This window comes from Ammospiza nelsoni, chromosome 14, assembly GCF_027579445.1.
Source record: "Ammospiza nelsoni isolate bAmmNel1 chromosome 14, bAmmNel1.pri, whole genome shotgun sequence".
Classification (NCBI taxonomy): domain Eukaryota; kingdom Metazoa; phylum Chordata; class Aves; order Passeriformes; family Passerellidae; genus Ammospiza; species Ammospiza nelsoni.
In genome coordinates, this window is record NC_080646.1 from 1,191,658 (window position 1) to 1,209,883 (window position 18,226).

The 18,226-nt window shown below is 52.2% G+C and overlaps 1 protein-coding gene across 2 annotated transcripts; it reads right to left on the reverse strand.

The window, feature by feature from the left end:
* Positions 1-287: 287 nt before the first annotated feature.
* Positions 288-17,291, reverse strand: CORO2B (coronin 2B). 2 transcript variants are annotated; one of them, XM_059482490.1, is made up of 12 exons: positions 17,228-17,291; positions 11,834-12,037; positions 6,559-6,675; positions 5,497-5,646; positions 4,525-4,689; positions 3,891-4,007; positions 3,577-3,681; positions 3,096-3,192; positions 2,690-2,802; positions 2,165-2,255; positions 1,939-2,078; positions 288-1,494 (listed from the first exon to the last, which is right to left on the reverse strand). In XM_059482490.1, exons 2-12 carry the CDS (start codon positions 12,032-12,034, stop codon positions 1,363-1,365), a joined length of 1,428 nt encoding a protein of 475 aa, XP_059338473.1. In that variant the 5' UTR covers positions 12,035-12,037; positions 17,228-17,291; the 3' UTR covers positions 288-1,362. The 2 variants fall into 2 exon arrangements, with proteins under 2 accessions (XP_059338473.1, XP_059338472.1); XM_059482489.1 differs by lacking the exon at positions 17,228-17,291 and adding an exon at positions 14,785-14,835.
* Between the last annotated feature and the right edge of the window lie 935 nt (positions 17,292-18,226).

Genomic DNA, 18,226 nt, shown 5'->3' on the forward strand with positions numbered 1-18,226 from the left:
AGGAAAACTGGAGCCTTTCTCCTGGAAAATCCTCTCCTGGCTTTGCTGGGAACAAGGAGCTCCTGGATCCCAGGTAAGAGCCAGCACTCTGTGTTTTCCTCCCTGGAAATGCTGGGATGAGCTGGGAATGCTGGAATGAGGATCCGTGCTGGATTCCAAGATCCATCTTCGGCTTCTCCCCCCTCCCTGGTCTGGGGAAATGCATCCAAGAATTTTCCTTGGGATCCCCCCCAGCCCCTGGATGGAGAAGGAAAGGCGGGAACGCGGTTCTGGTATTCTGAAAAGATTTTATTCCATCACTATCCCGTGGGAGCATAAATAATCAGGAACGACAGCACGTGGAACGCAGCAGGGAACGCCGGGAACGCAGGACACGGACGGGACAGACCCGCGCTGGGAACGCCGGGAACTTCAGCAGCTCGGATTGAATGGGAATTGGGATCTCCAGGAAAAACCAACGGGATTTGGTGTCATTCCCTGCGCTCCAGGCAAATCCTGTCAATCCTGGGATTGTCCAAAGTGCTGAGCCTGGCGAGCTCCAGGTGCATCCCTCGGGATCCATCCTCAGGATCCGTCCCTTGGGCTCCATCCATGGGGCAGCACCCCCAGGAATATCCCAGGATCCCACCACAGGAAGGATCCCAAATTTTCACCATGGGAAGGATCCCAGTTCCCCACCATGGGAAAGGATCCTGGGACAGATCCCAGGCTCCAGCTGCGGGAAGAATCCCAAGTTCCCACTACAGGATCCCATCCTGCTCCCATGGGAAGGACCCTAGGCTCCCACCATGGGAATGATCCCAGTTTCCCAACCCAGCAAAGATCCCGGGATCCCACCGTGGGAAGAGTCCAGGGCACCCAGCATGGGAAAGGATCATGAAAAGGATCCCATGTGGAAATTTCCCACTGTGGAAATGATCCCAGTTTCCCACCACAGCAAGGATCCCGTCCTGCTCCCATGGGAATGATCCCAGTTTCCCAGCACGGGAAGGATCCCGGATTCCCACATGGAAACTCCCTTTGACGATCAAGCCCTTCCCACTTCCCGCCCCTTTTCCAGTTCCGCTCCCACTGTCACATTTTTGCATAGGAAAAAAAATTAATAGCAAGGAAGCGTCGCGCTTTCCCGGGAATCTGCCCCGGGCTGGCTCATCCCAGCGGACAGGACATGGCTCCGACTTACTGGGAGCCTCCAGGCTTTCCCAGGAATCAGGTTAGAGCGGGATTAGTGCCGGACAAGACACGCAGGACATGATTCCAGGCTCTCGGAAGCCGCAGACTCCGGAATTGTGTTCTGGGTGAGTGGATCCAAGGAATTCAGGAGTAGAAACAAAGGAATTTCTTTAGAAAACATCCCTGGAGTCAATTGTTCTTGGGGCTGTTCCGGAAGTTCTTTAATTCCAGCTGCAGCTGCCGGATCCGAATGTCCTTCTGCGAGAGCTCGTCCTTCAGCCGCCGGATCTCGTCCTGCTGCCGGAAGAACATCCGGAGCAGCTGAAAAACAAGGACGGAGATGAAGGGATGGAGCTGATGGGATCACATCAGCTCATCCCAGGATTTTGCCAGATCCATGCTGGGCCATAACTTGGCTGGTTTTGGGGACAAGGGATGGATTTGAACTGAAGGATGGGAAATTTTGATGGGATTTTGGGAAAGAATTCCCGGAGAAGCTGTGGCTGGCCTGGAAGTGCACAAAGCCAAATTAGAGCAGCCTGGGATAGTGGATGGTGTCCCTGGAAAAGGTGTCCACCATGGGAAAGGCTTATGGAACGGATCCCACATTCCCACCATGGGAAAGGGTCATGGGCTAGATCCCGGGCTCCCATCCCTGGAGGGATCCCACATTCCTGCCTCTGTTGGGATGGAAACTGGCAGCACGGTGCCTTTCCAGATTCACCCCCAGATCCCATTCCCATTCCCACTCCAGGGCTGCCCCACCTCGTTCTCCGTGCGGGGCGGGACATTCTCCAGGAGGTCGATCCCGTTGACCACCACGCTTTTCTTCTCCCTCACCGGCGCCTTGAAGACAATCTTGGAATTCCTCTTGTATCCCTCCTTCAGCGACACCAGGATGGGATCTGTGGGAGAGCTGGTGGATCAGCAGGATGTGGTGGTCCTTTCCCACATCCCAGATATTTTTGGGATACCCCCCTGGTGGGTTTACCTCTGTTGACCCCACTGAGCCACTCGTCCGGGGTCAGGGCTGGCTCCGTCCCTGGAGTCATGGGATAAATGTCCTCCTGGTACGTCTCCGACTGGGAAAATGGGAAGAAAAGAGCAATGGATCTGGGAATCTGCTCCCTGGGAATTGAGGAAAAATTCCCTCCCACACAGAAGGAATAAACACCCGGATAGTTGGGAAACTCCAGGCACAGGGAGGAAATTTGGGAAGTGCTGGCTGGAGCAGAGAGCCTGGCCAGCAGCTGGATTTGCTTCCCAGAAAACCCCAAGCCACGAGATATTTTCCCCAAAATTCCCAAAACTCAAGTGAGACCAACCCCTAGGAGAAACATTCCTTAAAAACATTCCTGTTTTGTTGTTGAAATTCCATGGCATGAGTATGGATGGAGAGGAGCAGGGATGGTGGGAACAGAGCCATGCATGGGATTGGCCAAAGTGGGGCATGTCCATGGCTGTGGAGCCGCCCAGACATTCCGGATCCCGCTCATTCCCACATTCCAGGACTCACCCGCCTCGGGACGATCATGGAGATGGGCTCGATGAGCCCCTTGAGGGTGATGAGTTTGTAGAAACGGAAAACTTCGCAGGCAGAGACGTCCAGGCCGTGCTTCGGCATCACCCCTGCGGAGAGCACCGGGATCAGGCATCCATGAAATTCCCAGCATGGAAAATCCCAAACCGGAGAAGCACTGGGATCACCCATCCACACAATTCCAGCATGGAAAATCCCAATCCCAAACCCATTCCAAACCCAACCCAAACCCAACCCAAACCCAACCCAAACCCATTCCAAACCAATCCAATCCAAACCAAACCCAATCCAAACCCTTTTCCTTGTGTCATTCAATCCAGCACCTTTCCCATCCACCTTTTCCGTGCTCTGGGAAGCAGAGCAGCAGCACCACCACACTTACCCAGTCCTTTCTGCGGAGCTGGCGAGCGGAATTCCATGAGATAACTCAGGTAGGGCTTTTCCGAGCCTATCTCGTAGTACCGGATGTTGCCGTCACCCTGGAGCAGCAGGGAAGAGGGATGGGAATGGATTTGGAAATGAGAAGGTGGAAAAAAACAGGATTAGGCGCACTTAGAAGGCAGAAATGGATGGGACATTGCGGAGGAATCATTCCCTGGGAGGGTGGGATGGGGCTGGGCTGGAATTCCCAGAGAAGCTGTGGCTGCCTCTGGATCCCTGGAGTATCCTGGGTTGAACAGAACTTGGAGCAGCCTGGGATGATCGAATGTGTCCCATGGCAGGGACATCCATGGGACTGGATGAGTTTGAAGCTCCCTTTCCATACAAACCATTCCAGGATCCAAATTCCAGCCCCAGTCCCTTGGGCAATGCTGGGGGATTTTTCTGGGAATGGCACATCTGGATGCTCCATACATCCCTACCTTCCCAGCCAGGTACAGCATGTGGGTGTCGGCATCGTAGAATGGGAAGAGGAGCCCCGAGAGCCCATCGATCTCCTCCTCAATCAAAGGCATGGATAAATCTTCCTGGAAAACAGGAAAATCCTGGTGTTAGCCGTGTCCTGATGGCGGGGGCATGGAGAAAGAATTCCGGCAGGGATGGAGCAGGGATCTGGGCAGGAATGGAGAGGGATCCTGGTGGTGTTGGAGCAGGAACTCCAGTAGGAACGGAGCAGGATCCTGGCAGGGATGGAGCAGCAATTTCAGCAGGAACAGAGGGGGATCCCAGCACCCACCTGGTCCCAGAGGGCGATCTGCCGGGTGTTCCAGCGGGACACTCCCGTGGTCAGAAGCCGTTTGGTGCTTCCCAGGAAAACCACGCGGTTGACGCGGTGGTTCTTGCAGCTGGCCTCCTGCAAGACAGGAATGAGCTCTGGAATTCCCCTTGGATCCAGCTCTCATCCCAGGAAAGCCCTTTCCCTGCTCCCCCAGCCTCATCCTGGGGAAATTCCAGCTCTGTCCTTCGGCACCTACCCCAGGGCAAGCCAAAATTCCCATTTTCCCGGGTATCAGGGAGAACCCATCATCCTCCTCCAAACCTCCAGCACCTTCCCCTTTACTCCCACTGTTTTCCCCAAATCCTTAACAACAGAATCAAAGCCTCCAACTCTGGACCTTCCCCTGCACCTTCCCTTTTACTCCCACCGTTTTCCACAAATTAAATCCTTAATTAACAACGGAATCAAAGCTTCCAACTCCTCCGCTTGGGATGAGGCCAAGCCCTTCCCACCATCTCCACAATCAGGCTGGCAATTGGATTCCACCACACGGAAAACCTCCCGCGGGGAGCACCTATGGCACTTGACGGGTACTTTCACGACATTCCATAGGACTCTTCCCTAAAAATCTCACTCCAAGCGCCCATCCCACCTGCAGGACCCTCCCGGAGCGGGGCTCCACCACGCGCAGCTTCTTGTCCTTGCAGGTGGTGGCCAGGAGGCTGCCGTCGGTGTTGAAGGACATGCAGAGGATCACGTCCGTGTGGCAGTCGATCATCTTCACCGGCTCGCCGATGTCCAGGTTCCAGATCAGCACCTGCGGGAACAGCCTCTGGAGCAACCTGGGATGGTGGGAACTCTTCCTGCTCTGCTGAAGCTGCTCCTGGTCCACGGAACGTCTCCCTGGCCTATGGAAGCTGTTCCTGATCTATGGAAGCGCTCCCTGGTATATGGAAGATGTTTCTGATCTATGGAAACTGTTCTTGGTCTGTGGAAGTTGTTCCTGGTCTATGGAAGCTCTCCCTGGTATGTGGAAGCTGTTCCTGGTCTATGGAAGCTGTTCCTGTTGTTTTGGAAGCTGTTCCTTGTCTATGGAATGTCTCTCTGATCCATGGAATGTCTCCCTGATCTGTGGAAGCTGCTCCTGGTCCATAGAATGTCTCCTTGATCAACAGAATGTCTCCCTGATCCATGGAATGTCTCCCTGGTCATGGAAGCTGTTCCTGATCTGTGGAAGCTGTTCCTGGCTTTTGGAAGCTGTTCCTGGTCCATGGAATATCTCTCTGGTCATGGCAGCTGTTCCTGATCCATGGAATGTCTCCCTGATCTACAGAATGTCTCCCTAGTCCATGGAATGTCTCCCTGACCTATGGAAGCTCTCCCTGACCTGTGGAAGGTGTTCCTGGTCCATGGAATGTCCCCCTGATCCATGGAATGTCTCCCTGGCCTATGGAAGCTCTCCCTGCCCTATGGAAACCACGGAATGAGATGAGCTTTAAGCTCCCTCCAACCCATTGGAACCATTCCAGCGTTCCACGATCCCACTCTGGCCATCCACAGGCGACTCCCAGCGGTGCCAGGATCCGGGAAAGCCCTTTGGAATGGCATTCCCAGGAAGGCTGACCTTGTAGTCGTAGCCGGCACTGAAGAGGATGTTGTTGGTGGTGGGGTGCCACTCCACGAGCCCCACGCGGCGGCTGTGTCCATACAGCTCCAGCACCGCCTCCGTCATGTTCCGCTTCAGTCCTCCCTCTGGAATCTCCCAAATCCGCACCTGGAACGGGGTTTGGAGCGTCCCAACTCCCGCCCTGGAATTCCTGCCTTGCCCAGGAATTCCAGGATCAGCCCTGCTGCTGATCCTGCTGATTGTCCCTCAAGGATAAATAAGGAATCCTTGGGATCTCTTGGGGAAAAATACAGCCAGGGTGGATCCACACCCGGAATGGGGTTTGGACCATCCCAACTCCTGGCCTTGAAAGCTCCTTCCCAAAAACATCCAAAATCCTGGAATTCCCAAAAACAAAGCTTTCGGGAATTCCAGGATCAGCCCTGCTTCTGATTGTCCCTCAAGGACAAATAAGGAATCCTTGGGATCCCTTAGGGAAAATCCAGCCAGGACAGATGGCGTTATCCAGGCAGGACATTGGAATCCTCATCCTGAATTCCCAGATTCCCAGCCCTTCCTTGTCCTGAGACCCCAAACCTGACCCTACAGACTCCACATTTTGGGATCCTTTGGGATAAAGGCTCCCAGATTTTCCAGGTTAGTTGCTCTAAAAACCACCAGGGATTTTCCCAGGATTTAGCTCCTCTTTGCCATTGTCTCCATGGGGGTTTCCAACCTGAACCTTCCCTGGGACCTCTCCCAGCTGCCCCCTCCTGTCAGGGACTTGTGGAGAGCCTGGAATTCCCTCTGGATTCCATTTTTCTCCAGGCTGAGCATTCACGGCTCCCTCAGCTGCTCCTCATGGGAATTACTCTCTGGATCCTCTGGATTTGTGTCCAGAAAATAAAAAACGGGAGGGAATTCTGGCTCAGGAGCCAGGCTGGGCATAATTTGGGATTGACTTTGATCTCCTATCCCTCAGCATTACCAAAACAAATCCATGCAAATATCAAAATAGGAAATCAATGGGATGGGGAGGATGGATGGATCTGGGAATTGCATCCCGGAATTCCGGCTCACCGACGTGTCCTCGGAGCAGGAGGCAATGATGTTCTCAATGAAGGGGTTCCACTTGATGTCCAGCACATTTCCCTGGTGACCACAAACTTTGGGATAGTTTGGCTCGATCCGGCCGGTCTGGAGTGGAAAAGCAAGGAAAACATCAGGAAAAATATCAAATTTTGGGAGAAATTGGTGTTTCCAGGGATGGGAAATTGTTGGAGAAGGGAGATCCAGCTCAGCCCGGTATGGGCCAAGCCAGGGATTTGGTTTATCCAATATTCCCAGTACTCCCAGCTGATCAATGGATGGGAAGGGGTTTCTCCAGACTCCATGGAGCAGGGAAAGGACAGCTGAGAGCTCAGTGGGAACTCATGGAATCATGGAATATGGGGGTTGGAAAAGCACTCCAAGGTTGTGGAGTTCAACCATTCCCAGCACTGATCCATGTCCCTAAGGGCCACATCCACAGGGATTTTCAATCCCTCTGGGAGTGGGGACAGGGCTGGAAAACCCTTTCCGTGAGGAAGTCTTCCCAATATCCAAACCTCTCCTTCCAGGATCCAAATCCATGGGCAAAAGGACTGGAAGAGATTCCAGAGGCTCCAAATCGCCTCAGCCATTGGATCCTGCGCGAATCCCAGAATTTCAGAACAGTTTGTGTGGGAAGATCTTCCAGGAGATCCATTGCCAATCTCTGCCATCGCCCAGGATCCCTTTCCTGGTCCCAGGTTGCTCCAAGCTCATCCAACCCAGCCTGGAGTTGGAGCATTTGGAATTTCCCTCCCAAATTTTGGATTTCCTTCCCAAACTTCGGAACCACCATTTTCCAAGGTTCTACTCCATGGGAACAAACCCCAAATTCTGTGACGACACAACTCCCGCTAATCCCCAATCCCACAGGCTGGGATCTTTCCATGCGGAATTTCCAAAGCTTTTACGGAGCCTCCCGGGAAGATTCCCACCGGGATGGGAACCTTTTCCAGTCCCAAGGAAGCTCCGTGTCCGGATGCCACCCCGGTGTCCTTCCCTGATCCGTTCTGGCTCCGTGCCGGAGCGGCGCTCGGAGCGTGCGGAATAACTGGGTCAGCTCGGCACAGCCGCTGAATATTTCATGGATTTTCCTTCCCGACTTTTCCTGTGCTGAGCTCCCGGCTCCGTTTATTGGGAACAAAGGAACGTGCTGGGAATTCTGCCCTCGGCAGCTCCAGGAAGTCGGATCAGGGCCAGGAAGGGCTCCAGAGCTGTCGCTCCCAAGGTTTCTTGGGATTCATTTCCTCCCTCGAGCTGCAGGGAGGAATTTGGGAAGGAAAAATTCACAAAGATGAGACAGAGAAGGAAAAGGAAACGGGGGGATGTCAGTGATTCCTTAGTTCTGCCTCCCAGTGAATTCCTAGGATGCAATTCCTGGTTTTATCTTTGTTATATGAAATATTCCAGCCCCCATCACTTATCCAAAGGATCGGCTTATCTTGCTTTTCCCAAATGTCTGATTTGCATTGACAGGACTTTATTCACACCCTGGCCACAGCAGAAATTCCCACAGAAACTGTGGAATTCCAGGTGGATGGAATTTTTAACAGCACAAATTCAAATTCCACCTTTTTTATTCTGAGGAATCAGCCGAGTGAACGCCTTTTTACCATAAGATTTGATGGATTTTCCCAAAATTTATCAGGATGTTAAGAGGACAACACTGAGTTTCATTATTAGGGTTCATTTCTTCCCAAGAAATCCAGAATTTTGATTCATACTGTTTGCACACACTGAGAAAAAGACAAGGAATGTGCCATTCCAGGGCACCTGGAAAAGGCAAAGGAAAAATAAAGGCAATAAAAGGGAAAAAATCCCTAAAAAAATCCAGGATTCCGGCTGCGCTTATCCCGTTTTTCAGTGGGACCTTGCCGACAGCCTGAGTTAATCCAAGGTGAATCCTAATCCCTGGATCCCTGATCCCCGGCTGAGGGAAGCTCAGTGACCCAGATTCCAGCCCCGCAGGGACAGCCTGGAGCTCTCCTGGCTCCGGCAGCTCCGAGGTTTTCCACGGAAAAGGCTGTAAAGAGGAAATCTTCCAGCAGCTCCCACCCCTCCCTTTGCTGAAGCGCTTGGAAAAGTGAAAATCCTTTGGCTTACGTTGGATAAAGGGAAAATTATTTGGAAAAATTGTGAATTTTGGGGATTGCGGGGTGGAGAGGGAATTTTTCGCTGGGAATGGCTGGAATAGCAGCAGGGAGAGGGATGGAAACCCTCTGGATTCTGGAATCAGGGAATGGGATTGAGGAATCTGTGTAGAGAATCCCGGGGATTCCAGTGGACTCAGAGCCATCCCTGGGATGGGAGGGATGGAATTTTGCTCCCTGATAGAAATCCGGGATGAATTTTCCTTCAGATCCATCAGCACCAAATCCAAGGGGTGGGAAAAATCCTCAATTCCCATCCTTGGAGCAGCACAGCTCCATTCTGGCAATGGCTGAATTCCACTTTTCCCAGAAATCCATCCAGCAGGAAATCTTAGATAAATTATTTCAATATCTGAAATTCTCCAAATCTGCTTTTCCCTTGGAAAACGCAAACCAGGAGCACTTCCAAACCCTCATATTCCATGAAAAGCTCCACAAACGTGGAAAAATCCCTTCGTTCCACTCCATCCTTCAATCCCACGTGGAAAACCTCAGGGATGGATGCAGCATCCATCCGGCAGCACCTCTGGATCCCATTCCTGGATGGAAAACCCCAAGGAAACACGGAAGGGAACTCGGGGAGGTTTGGGAATTCCATACTCTATCCTATCCCAATTCCAGCCTTTCCCCCATCCCAAACGCAGCCATTCCCACAGTCCCGGCAGTGACGGGAGCAGGAGTTTGGATTTCAGCTTCCTCCGGATAAACAGAGGCTGCCCCTTCCCGCTGCCACTCCCGTCTGGAGAGAACATTGGCTGCCTCTGGAAAACAACTCCTCGTTCCTGGCGGGAACAAAAATCCCTCTGTTTCCATGGAAGTGGTTCTCTGCAAAGGGATCCGTGGGGATCCCAACAAAATCCTTATCCCAAATCCCTCTCCAGCTTTCCCGGAGCTCCTTTAGGCCCTGCAAGGGGCTCTAAAGATTCCCTGGATCCTTCCCTTCTCCCGGGGAACATTCCCAGCATTCCCAGCCTGGCTCCAGGAGAACGGGATGAGCTCCAGAAGGATGGGATGCGAAGGCACCCAGCTGCTTCCTGATGGAATTGCAGCGTCCAAGGATTTTGTTCCCTGACTCAGAAGAAAGGAATATTTTCCAAGAGGTCTCCAGGACCAAATCCTCAAGGCCACCTTGGAGCATTCTGGAATAGTGGGAATTGTCCCTGTCCCATCCCAAATCCAGCCTTTTTCCCATCCCAAATAAAGCCCTGTCCTGTTCATGGAATGGGATGAGCTTTAAGGTCCTTTCCAACCCAAACCAATCTGGGATTCTCCCATTCCTAGGGAGCCAATCCTGCTCCTCCTGATCCTTTGCCCACTCCCTTGGGATATTTTTATCCTGGTGCTGGGGACAGGCTCATTCCCAATCCCGAGGCTCCGGAATCTGGGAGGAGCAAAGCTCCCTCTTCCCAACCCACACATCCCTTGGATCGCTCCATGAAAACCCCGGGGTGTGGATTTGGGATGAGCAGATGGCCCGGCCCAGATTCCGGGAGCTTTGCTGAGGGCAAAATCCAGGGAAAAGATCCAAAAATACGGCAGCAAATCCACGGAGCGGCTCCACGGTATCCGGGTTACCTTCATTAGCTTCTAATTATGGATCACAATTAATTAGGGAGCTGCTGATTTCCAAGGAAAATTAGTTTCTCCTTAATGAGCTAATCAGGCTCCAGATAAAAAAAAAATAAAAAATCAGGAATTTATTAACTCCTCCAGCATCCAGGGCCGCTCCAGGCGGGATTGACCAGCTGGATATCCCAGGATTTCTGAGGATCCCTTTGGAACGCCATCCCTGCTTTTATCCCACCAGGATTTTGCCAGGAAAAAAGTGGGATTTGCTGGGAATGTGGGGCTGTTCCTCAGCATTCGGGATCGAGGGGGTGTGGATGGTGATTCCAGCTGGGATCCGTGAGGAAGGAGCCGGGATGAGGCCAGAGCTGGAGCGCTCCGGGTGCTCAGACAAAGCTCCCGGGTTTTATTTCTGGGAATATTAATGAGGCTCAAGCTGTGCTCTGCAATTAAATCCTGATTAGAATTCCTTCCATCTGGAGCTGCCTCCGGAATGAACGAGGAATTCAGGAGAGGCGGGAATGCTGCACAGGGAAAGGGGTGAAGGAATGATGGGATGGAGGGAAAGAAAACCAGGGACAGCTCCTCCTTTTCCCAGCTTCCCTTCCCAGCTGGAATTTGGGATCTGGAAATTTGGGAATGCAGCTCAGCCATGGCAAAATTCCTCCGGGGACTGAGGCTGGGAGCATCCCAGAGCTGCAGGTGCCCAGGGATGGGATGTGGATTCCTGCTCGGAATACAGGAATAGCCCAAGTGAGTGCCCAAATTTTGGGAGCAATCCAAGAATCCCAGGATCCAGGAATGGGTTGCATGGGAAAGGATTTTATCCCATTCCAATATCCCAGGGATAGGGAAGCAACAACTTTCCTGGGAATTGTGCCAGGGCCTCCGTCCCTGGAAAAATTCCTTTGATCTCATTTTAACGGATTCTCTTCCCATCAAAACACTCCCCTTTCCCTATCTGAGGTAAATTCCAGGCTCAAAGTCGCTGCTGCCTCTTTTCCTGGGAGCTGCGGATCCCACGGGATCGGCTGGAAGAGCCGCTGGATTAATGGGAATTTCAGCTTGAGATGGGCAGATCCCAGGGGAATTCCTGGGAAAAGTGAGGGGAATCTGGGATGGAGATGGAAAAAGGAGGAGGGGAAAGATCCCGCCTGGATCAGGGATGAGAGGGATAAATCCCTCGCAAAATTCCTGCTTTTCACATGGAAAGGCTCTGTTCTAGTGCCCAACCACCCTTTGGATGAGGAATTCTTCCCAAAAAGTCCAACCTTAAATCCCTGGTGTGCCTCCAGCCACTCTTTGGAAAACCCAAAGAAAGGGAAGGAGCAGTGGAATGAGATTCCAAGGAGCTGATTCCTTTTTAGGAAATTCCCGTCGGGAATCTCACCTGCTCCAGCAGGACGACAAGGAAACCCCAGGAAAAGGAGATTTGGACACTTTTTTGGGAATTCCTGCTGGGAATTTCACCTGCTCAAGCGGGATCACAAGGAAACCCCAGGAAAAGGAGATCTGGACACTTTTTTGGGAATTCCCGTTGGGAATCTCACCTGCTCCAGCGGGATGACGAGGAAGGAGCCGCCGCCAGCGCTCTCGGTGACAATGGCCAGGAATCGCGCGTTGACGGCGCAGAAATGGTTGTCGTGGACGTTCTTGGTGATGGGAATTCCGTCGAAGCAGTGCTCCCGGCTCGCCGCCTTCCCGTAAACATTCCGGAACTTGGAGCTGCGGTACTGCGGCCGCCATGACATCCCCTGCGGGGAAACGCAGGGATCGGCATTCCCAAAAAAAATTCCATGTTCCCGGTTGTTCTTGCGTTTTGCCATGGACGTGGAAGCATCGGGATGGACCCATTCCAACATAAGCATTCCCAAAAAATTGAAAGCATCCCCCGGAGAAGGAATAGTTCCTAACAGGCTCAAAAAGAATGCTCAGCATTCCCAAAACAACCATTCCCAAAACACCATTCCTGGCTGCTCTCCTACTTTTACCATGGACATGGAAGTATTGGGATGGGCCCATGCCAACATGAGAATTCCCAAAAAATCAAAAGCGTTCTCCCGGTGTTGGAATGGCTCCCAAAAGACTCAAAAAGAAAGCTCAGCATTCCCAAAAAAACCCATTCCCATAAAAGCATTCCCGGTTGCTCTCCTGTTTTTACCACAGACATGGAAGCATTGGGATGGACCCATTCCAACGCGAACATTCCCGAAAAACCTACAGCACCATTGCTGGAGAGGCTCCCAAAGGCTCAGAAAGCCACAGAATTCCAGCTGCTCCCCTTTGGAGCGGGAATGTTCATCCAGGACATGCCTGGGTGCACGTGACAAAGGAATTCCAGCTTGGAATGTGATGGGTTGGAAATGGATGGCGGGAGAGCAGGAATTGGGGCGGGAGGGGGATGGAGGGAGCTTTGGGAATATTCTGTGTTTTCCGCAGGTTTTCCTGCATGGAGCAGCCCAGGATCCAGCAGGGATCCCAAGGATCCACAAGCTGATCCTGGTGGAAAAGGACCCAGGAGTAAATCCCCAGCTCTGCCCTCATTCCTTGGGAATAGCAATGCCTGGAAAACAGGGAAAAGATCCCAGGAGTAAAATTGTGTCAGCTTTACCCTCATTATTCCATGGGAATAGCAATGCCTGGAAAACAGGGAAAAGAACCCCCCAGCAGCTCTTGCCTCATTCCCTGGGAATAGCAATGCCTAGAAACCAGGAAAAGGACTCAGGAGTAAAATTCTGTTGATTCTGCCCTCATTCCCTGAGAATAGCAATGCCTGGAAAACAGGGAAAAGAACCCAGGAACAGCCCCCCAGCCGTGCTTGGACGTTTTCCCACTTTTCTGGCAGCTCCGGCCTTTCCCGGAGCGGCAGCAGGAGCAGCTCTTGTCTCCATGTGTTTGGCTTTTCAAAGGATCCTTTCATCCCTCGGGAGTCTTGGAAACAGCGGGAGCGAGGGAAAAATCGGGAAAGGAGCTGTGGCCACAACAACAGGCAGAGCCCCGGCCCTAATCCCGAAAAAACCTGGATATCCTAAAAATAGCTCCCAGTAATCTGCCCCGAGCGTCCGAGCTCACGGAGAAATTCATCCCTGCCTTCACCTGGAATTTTTGGGAAGAAAAATTCCTCCCTGCCAGCCTTTTTTTTTCCCTTGGAATTGTGCCCCTGCCCTTTTGTGTTGTCACCATGGCACTTCCCATGCCCTGAGGATTTTTAATGGGAATAAAGAGATTTTCCCTCATTCTTCCAACGGATTTGGTTGAGTAGCAGGGGGGGGGGGGAAAAGGGAATGATTTGCTTGGAAAAATCATCAGGAAAAGGAAATCCAGTGCAAAAAACCCCAGGGTTTTCAGGAAGGAGACAGAGCCTTTCCCAAATCCCGTTATTCCTGGTTTTCCTGCCTCTCTCCCGGCACAGAGGTTGTGACAAAAATTCCCTATCTGGGATTTTCTGGATAAAATCAAGGCTGAGTTTTGTAGGAATTTGGGGATTTTGTAGAAATCCCAAATCCAAGCCGATCCCAGGCTCGGGTGTGGAGTTGTTTTCCCTCCCTCCTTCCAGATCCGGCACATCCCTGGAAGTTTTTTCCATGGGAAAGGTCAGGAATGCTGGAGTTTGACATTTCCAGCATCAATGGTTCATTAAGGCTGGGCACAAACAGAAGCCGCTTTTCTGGAGGAAAATCAAGGATCTGGAATCACCAGGAAGGAGCTGGAGCTGCCCAATCCTACCCCATGGACATCTCTCAATTTCTATGTGCAGAAAATGGGGGAAAAAAGTTAAAATTTGGATTTTTTTAGGGAAAAATCCCCTCTGAACTCGCTGCTGTGCCCCATTCCTGGAGGGATTCCTGGGATAGACTCGCAATCCCAAATTTCTGGTGGATTCCACACAGAATCTGCACCTGGGAGCATCGGGACCAAGGGATGTGGGAGCCTCAGGGATTAAATCCCAAAGGATTTGGTCTGTTTGGGAATGGATTTGGGGTGATCCCAGATCCCGCCCGGCTGGAGCCAGGGGATATTTTGGGGTTGTTATCCTAGAATTTTTTGGGATTGAAATCCAGGCTGGAATACCTCAAAACATGCTGGGAGAGCCCCTCCAAAGCCACCTCCCCATCCCAATCCGGGATGGGAGGGGAAAACTCAGGAGCAGGAGCTGGCTGGAATTCCCAATCCAGCCCGGCCATGGGGCTGGGATTCCTGATCCAACCTCACTGCAGGGTTGAAATTCCCGACCTGACTTTGCCATGGGTTTGGAATTCCCAATCCAGCCCGGCCCTGGGTTTGGAATTCCCCATCCCACCTCACCACAGGATCGATGCTCCATCCCAAGAGAGAAACCCCAAAGAAATTCGGGCTGTTGGGTGGGAATGCCATGAATTCCCTTTGTTCCAAGGGATCTCCAGAGCAGAGCCAGCCCCTGGGGGGCTCTGGACTGGCTCGGGATGAGTTTTCCATGGACTTTGTCGCAGCCAGGTGGGAATTCCCGGCTCGGGACACTCACCAGGCCGCGCTTGCTCCCCAGCACCTCAGACTTGTGCAGGTCCCTCATGGAGCTCTGTGCAGAGAGGGAAAGGAAAAAATTCCATTCATTTCCCGGGAATTCCAGGGAAAACACCCCAGCCCTTCCTGCTGCTCCGGAGGGCCGGGATCTGACCCCCAGCAGGGAATTTTTGGTGGTTCCAATCCCGTTTCCTCCTCCCACTTCTGGAGAATTCCACGTGGCAGCCAAAGTCCTTCTAGAGGACAAAGGAATTCCATCAAAATCATGGATTTATGATTCAAAAAAGTGGGATTATGGGATTTGGGAAGGAATTCTTCCCTAGGAAAGTGGGGAGGGGCTGGGCTGGAATTCCCAGAGAAGCCAGGGCTGCCCCTGGATCCTTGGAATGTTCAAGGTGAGGTTGGATGGGGCTTGGAGCAGCCTGGGGCAGCGACAGAATCCATGGAATGAGGGAGGTGGGACAATTCCGGCTGGGAATCTCCCAGCTGAGGTTTTTCCAGCCTGGGATTTCCATGGAGTTCGACTTTTCAAGGATTTCGACTGCCTAGAAATCCTGGGAATGGCCTCTCCTCTTCCCAAACGCTGGGAAAAAGCTCCAAGTGAGGCTGGACAGAGCTGAGCTACTCCCAGGAATCCTCATCCCTCCTGGATCCTGGAGCTGCTTCCCAAGTTTCCAATGGATCTCATGGAATTCTCGGAAAGGCGCAAAACCCACCCCTGGCACCCTCAGGGAGCAGAGTTTGGATCACTTTCCATCTGGGAAAACTTCCGGAGGAGGAAAACCAAACTTTCCCAGGCCCCACGTGCCGAGAACAATCCTGAAATTCCTCCTCCGGCAAAAATTCCGGAAGCAAGCCCAGTTTGCTTCCCACTCTGTTTTCCGAGTCCTTCCCACCTCAGGAAGCTCCGGATGGAGAACAAAACATTCCCAGCCCCCGGAGCTGCCCTGGGGCACCACCCCCGGGAATTTTCCCTCCTCCAGCTCCTTGGAATTCCATTTTCTTGAGGGGAAAAAATATCCCAGGGTTTTTTCCCGACTTTTTGGGAAGTTGGAGAGGGGGAAAAGTCGCTTTTCCCATTGGAATGAGCATGAGCCAGGGATTCATCCATCAGAATTATTTCACATCCCATCATAAATCCTTGGATCCAACAGGAATTTCCAGCCGGGATCCAGCAGTTTGGATCTATCCCAAGAAAAGGCTCCAGTGGGAAGATCCCATCAATCCAACCTTTCCCAAAGTCAGCTTTTTAATGGGAAAAAGCGGGGAAAGCCACTTTAAAGTGGGAATTAAAGGGATGGAATTGTCAGGGAAAAGGGACCCCACAGGGAAAAAAGTCCTTAGGGAGGTGCCAGGTGGGAGAGGATCAAAAAACTGCTGGAAAAAATCCACTGGGAGCAGAAACATTGGGATAGCCCGGGAAAAATCCCTTTCCAAGCCCCAGCTCTGCATGGGAAAAGGAAATTTATTTATCCTGAGAAATTTCTTTTTCCTGGGATTTTTCCAAAGCTCTGGGAAGCAGCTCTGACAGGTCTCCCTTTCCACGTAAAAAATTCCAAATATTCCCAGGAATGAGCACCCTGGGGTGGCTCCAAACCCAAAATCCCCAAAGGATTTTTTGGGAAGTTCCTCCCAGACTTTTCAGAATTCAGAAATCCAGCAGAAATCGAGGAACGGCCGAATCCGCCAATGAAAGAGGAAGGAGAGCAAGCAGGATCCAGTCAGTATTCCAGGCTGCACATTCCCGTTTCCCGGGAAGCTCCGGAGGAGGCTGAAGGTCACGGGATGGCACCGACCCCCCTTGCCAGCCCTCGGGAATCCTGGACAAGCCTTTCCTTGTGCTCCGGCTCCCGGCATGAGCGGAACCCTCCGGAGAAAGGCAAGGGAGCCTTGTTTTCCTTTTTCCCTTGTTTCCCTTGTTCTCCTCGTTATTCTGGGAGCAGCAGCCGCGACGTCCCTCCCCTGCCCCGGGATGTGCCTCAAATCCCCCTTTTTCCCAGGTTTTCCTTGGATTTTTTGGGAATCGGGGCTCCCTGCTCTTCACCCGAGACTCTCTTTTCCAGAGGTTGGGATGATCCCACCAGGATCCCTCTGGATGAGCTTGCATGGAATTCTCATCCCTGGCCAATTTTCCATCCATTTTGCATCATTTCCTTGATTAATTTCCTTCGTCCTCATTCCCACAAAGACCAAACATTCCACGGATTTGATCCTCAGAGATTTTTTGGATAAGGGGTCAAGTGCTCGAAGGAACTCCATGGGAGATGCTACAATCCTATGGATAAAAAACCATAGAAGCCCATTCCCAGCTTCCAGTGGAGAAATTGGGATGGGATGGGATGGGATGGGATGGGATGGGATGGGATGGGATGGGATGGGATGGGAGATTCCCGCTGAACCCCGGGAATGTTCCCATCCCTCTCCGGGTCCCTCGGGATCCTCACCTGCCCTGCTCGGCCCCGGGGCTGCTCGGGTGCCTCCGGATCGCCCGGGATGGACGCGGAGCTCAGGGAATCAGGGCTGCTCCAGGAGCCTGGAAAAGAAGGAAACCCTTTGGATCCCAACTTCCATCTGGGATCAATCCCCAACCGCAGGGCTGCCAAAACTAGGGAACACAGATAATGATCTGGAGGATTTGGGGATTAACTCCAGTGCCTGGTGGCATTCCAAGGGTTGGGATCAACAGGGATCTGGCATCACAAATGGGTCATGCTTTGCCAAGCAGCATCCCTGGAGATCATGGAATCCTGGAATTCTAGAATGGATGGGAATGACCCCAAACCCTATCCCATTCCATGGGCAGGGACACTTCCCCTATCCCAGATTGCTCCAAGCCCCATCCAAGCTTTCCTTGAAAAGATTCCCAGAATGCGGCTCAGCCTTTCAGGTCATTCCCATTCCCAAATCCAAACGATCCCTGCTCCTGGCACCGCCCTATCCCAAACATCCCTGCAGCTTCCCAGGATGCACCACAGGGAATTTTGCTGGAGCATGGCTCTTCCCAAGCTTTTGGCGCAGGAGGATGTTTTCCATAATTTTTCCATCATTATTTTGCATACTTTGTTGGGATTTGCGCAGCAGGAGTTGCTGGGAGAAACCACCACTTCCAGAGGGGAAGATTCCCAGCTGGAATTCCACCAGGATGGGGCTGAGCTCTGTGGAATTCTGTTCCTTGAGGGGAAAAAATATTCTAGGATTTTTCCTAACTTGAGGGGGTTTTAGGGAAGTCAGAGAGGGGGGGAAAGTCCCTTTTCCCATTGGAATGAGCAGGACTGAGCTGGGGGCTCATCCATGAGAATTCTGGATCCATAGGGAGGATGGACACACATCCTTGTATTTTAGATGAGCTTGGAAAAGATGAGGTTGGAAAAGCTTTGGATACAGGGATGTGGCTGCCACCATTCCAAGCATTCCCACATTTCCCACATTTCATTAAACCGCAT

Excerpts from the sequence above, each read along its gene's own strand:
- CORO2B (XM_059482489.1), bottom strand. The coding sequence starts at position 14,832 with ATGAGGGACCTGCACAAGTCTGAGGTGCTGGGGAGCAAGCGCGGCCTG. Across the intron at positions 2,803-3,095 it reads AGCTCCGCAGAAAGGACTGG|GGGTGATGCCGAAGCACGGC; the intron begins GTAAGTGTGGTG and ends TGCTCTCCGCAG. Across the intron at positions 2,079-2,164 it reads GCTCAGTGGGGTCAACAGAG|ATCCCATCCTGGTGTCGCTG; the intron begins GTAAACCCACCA and ends GCTCTCCCACAG.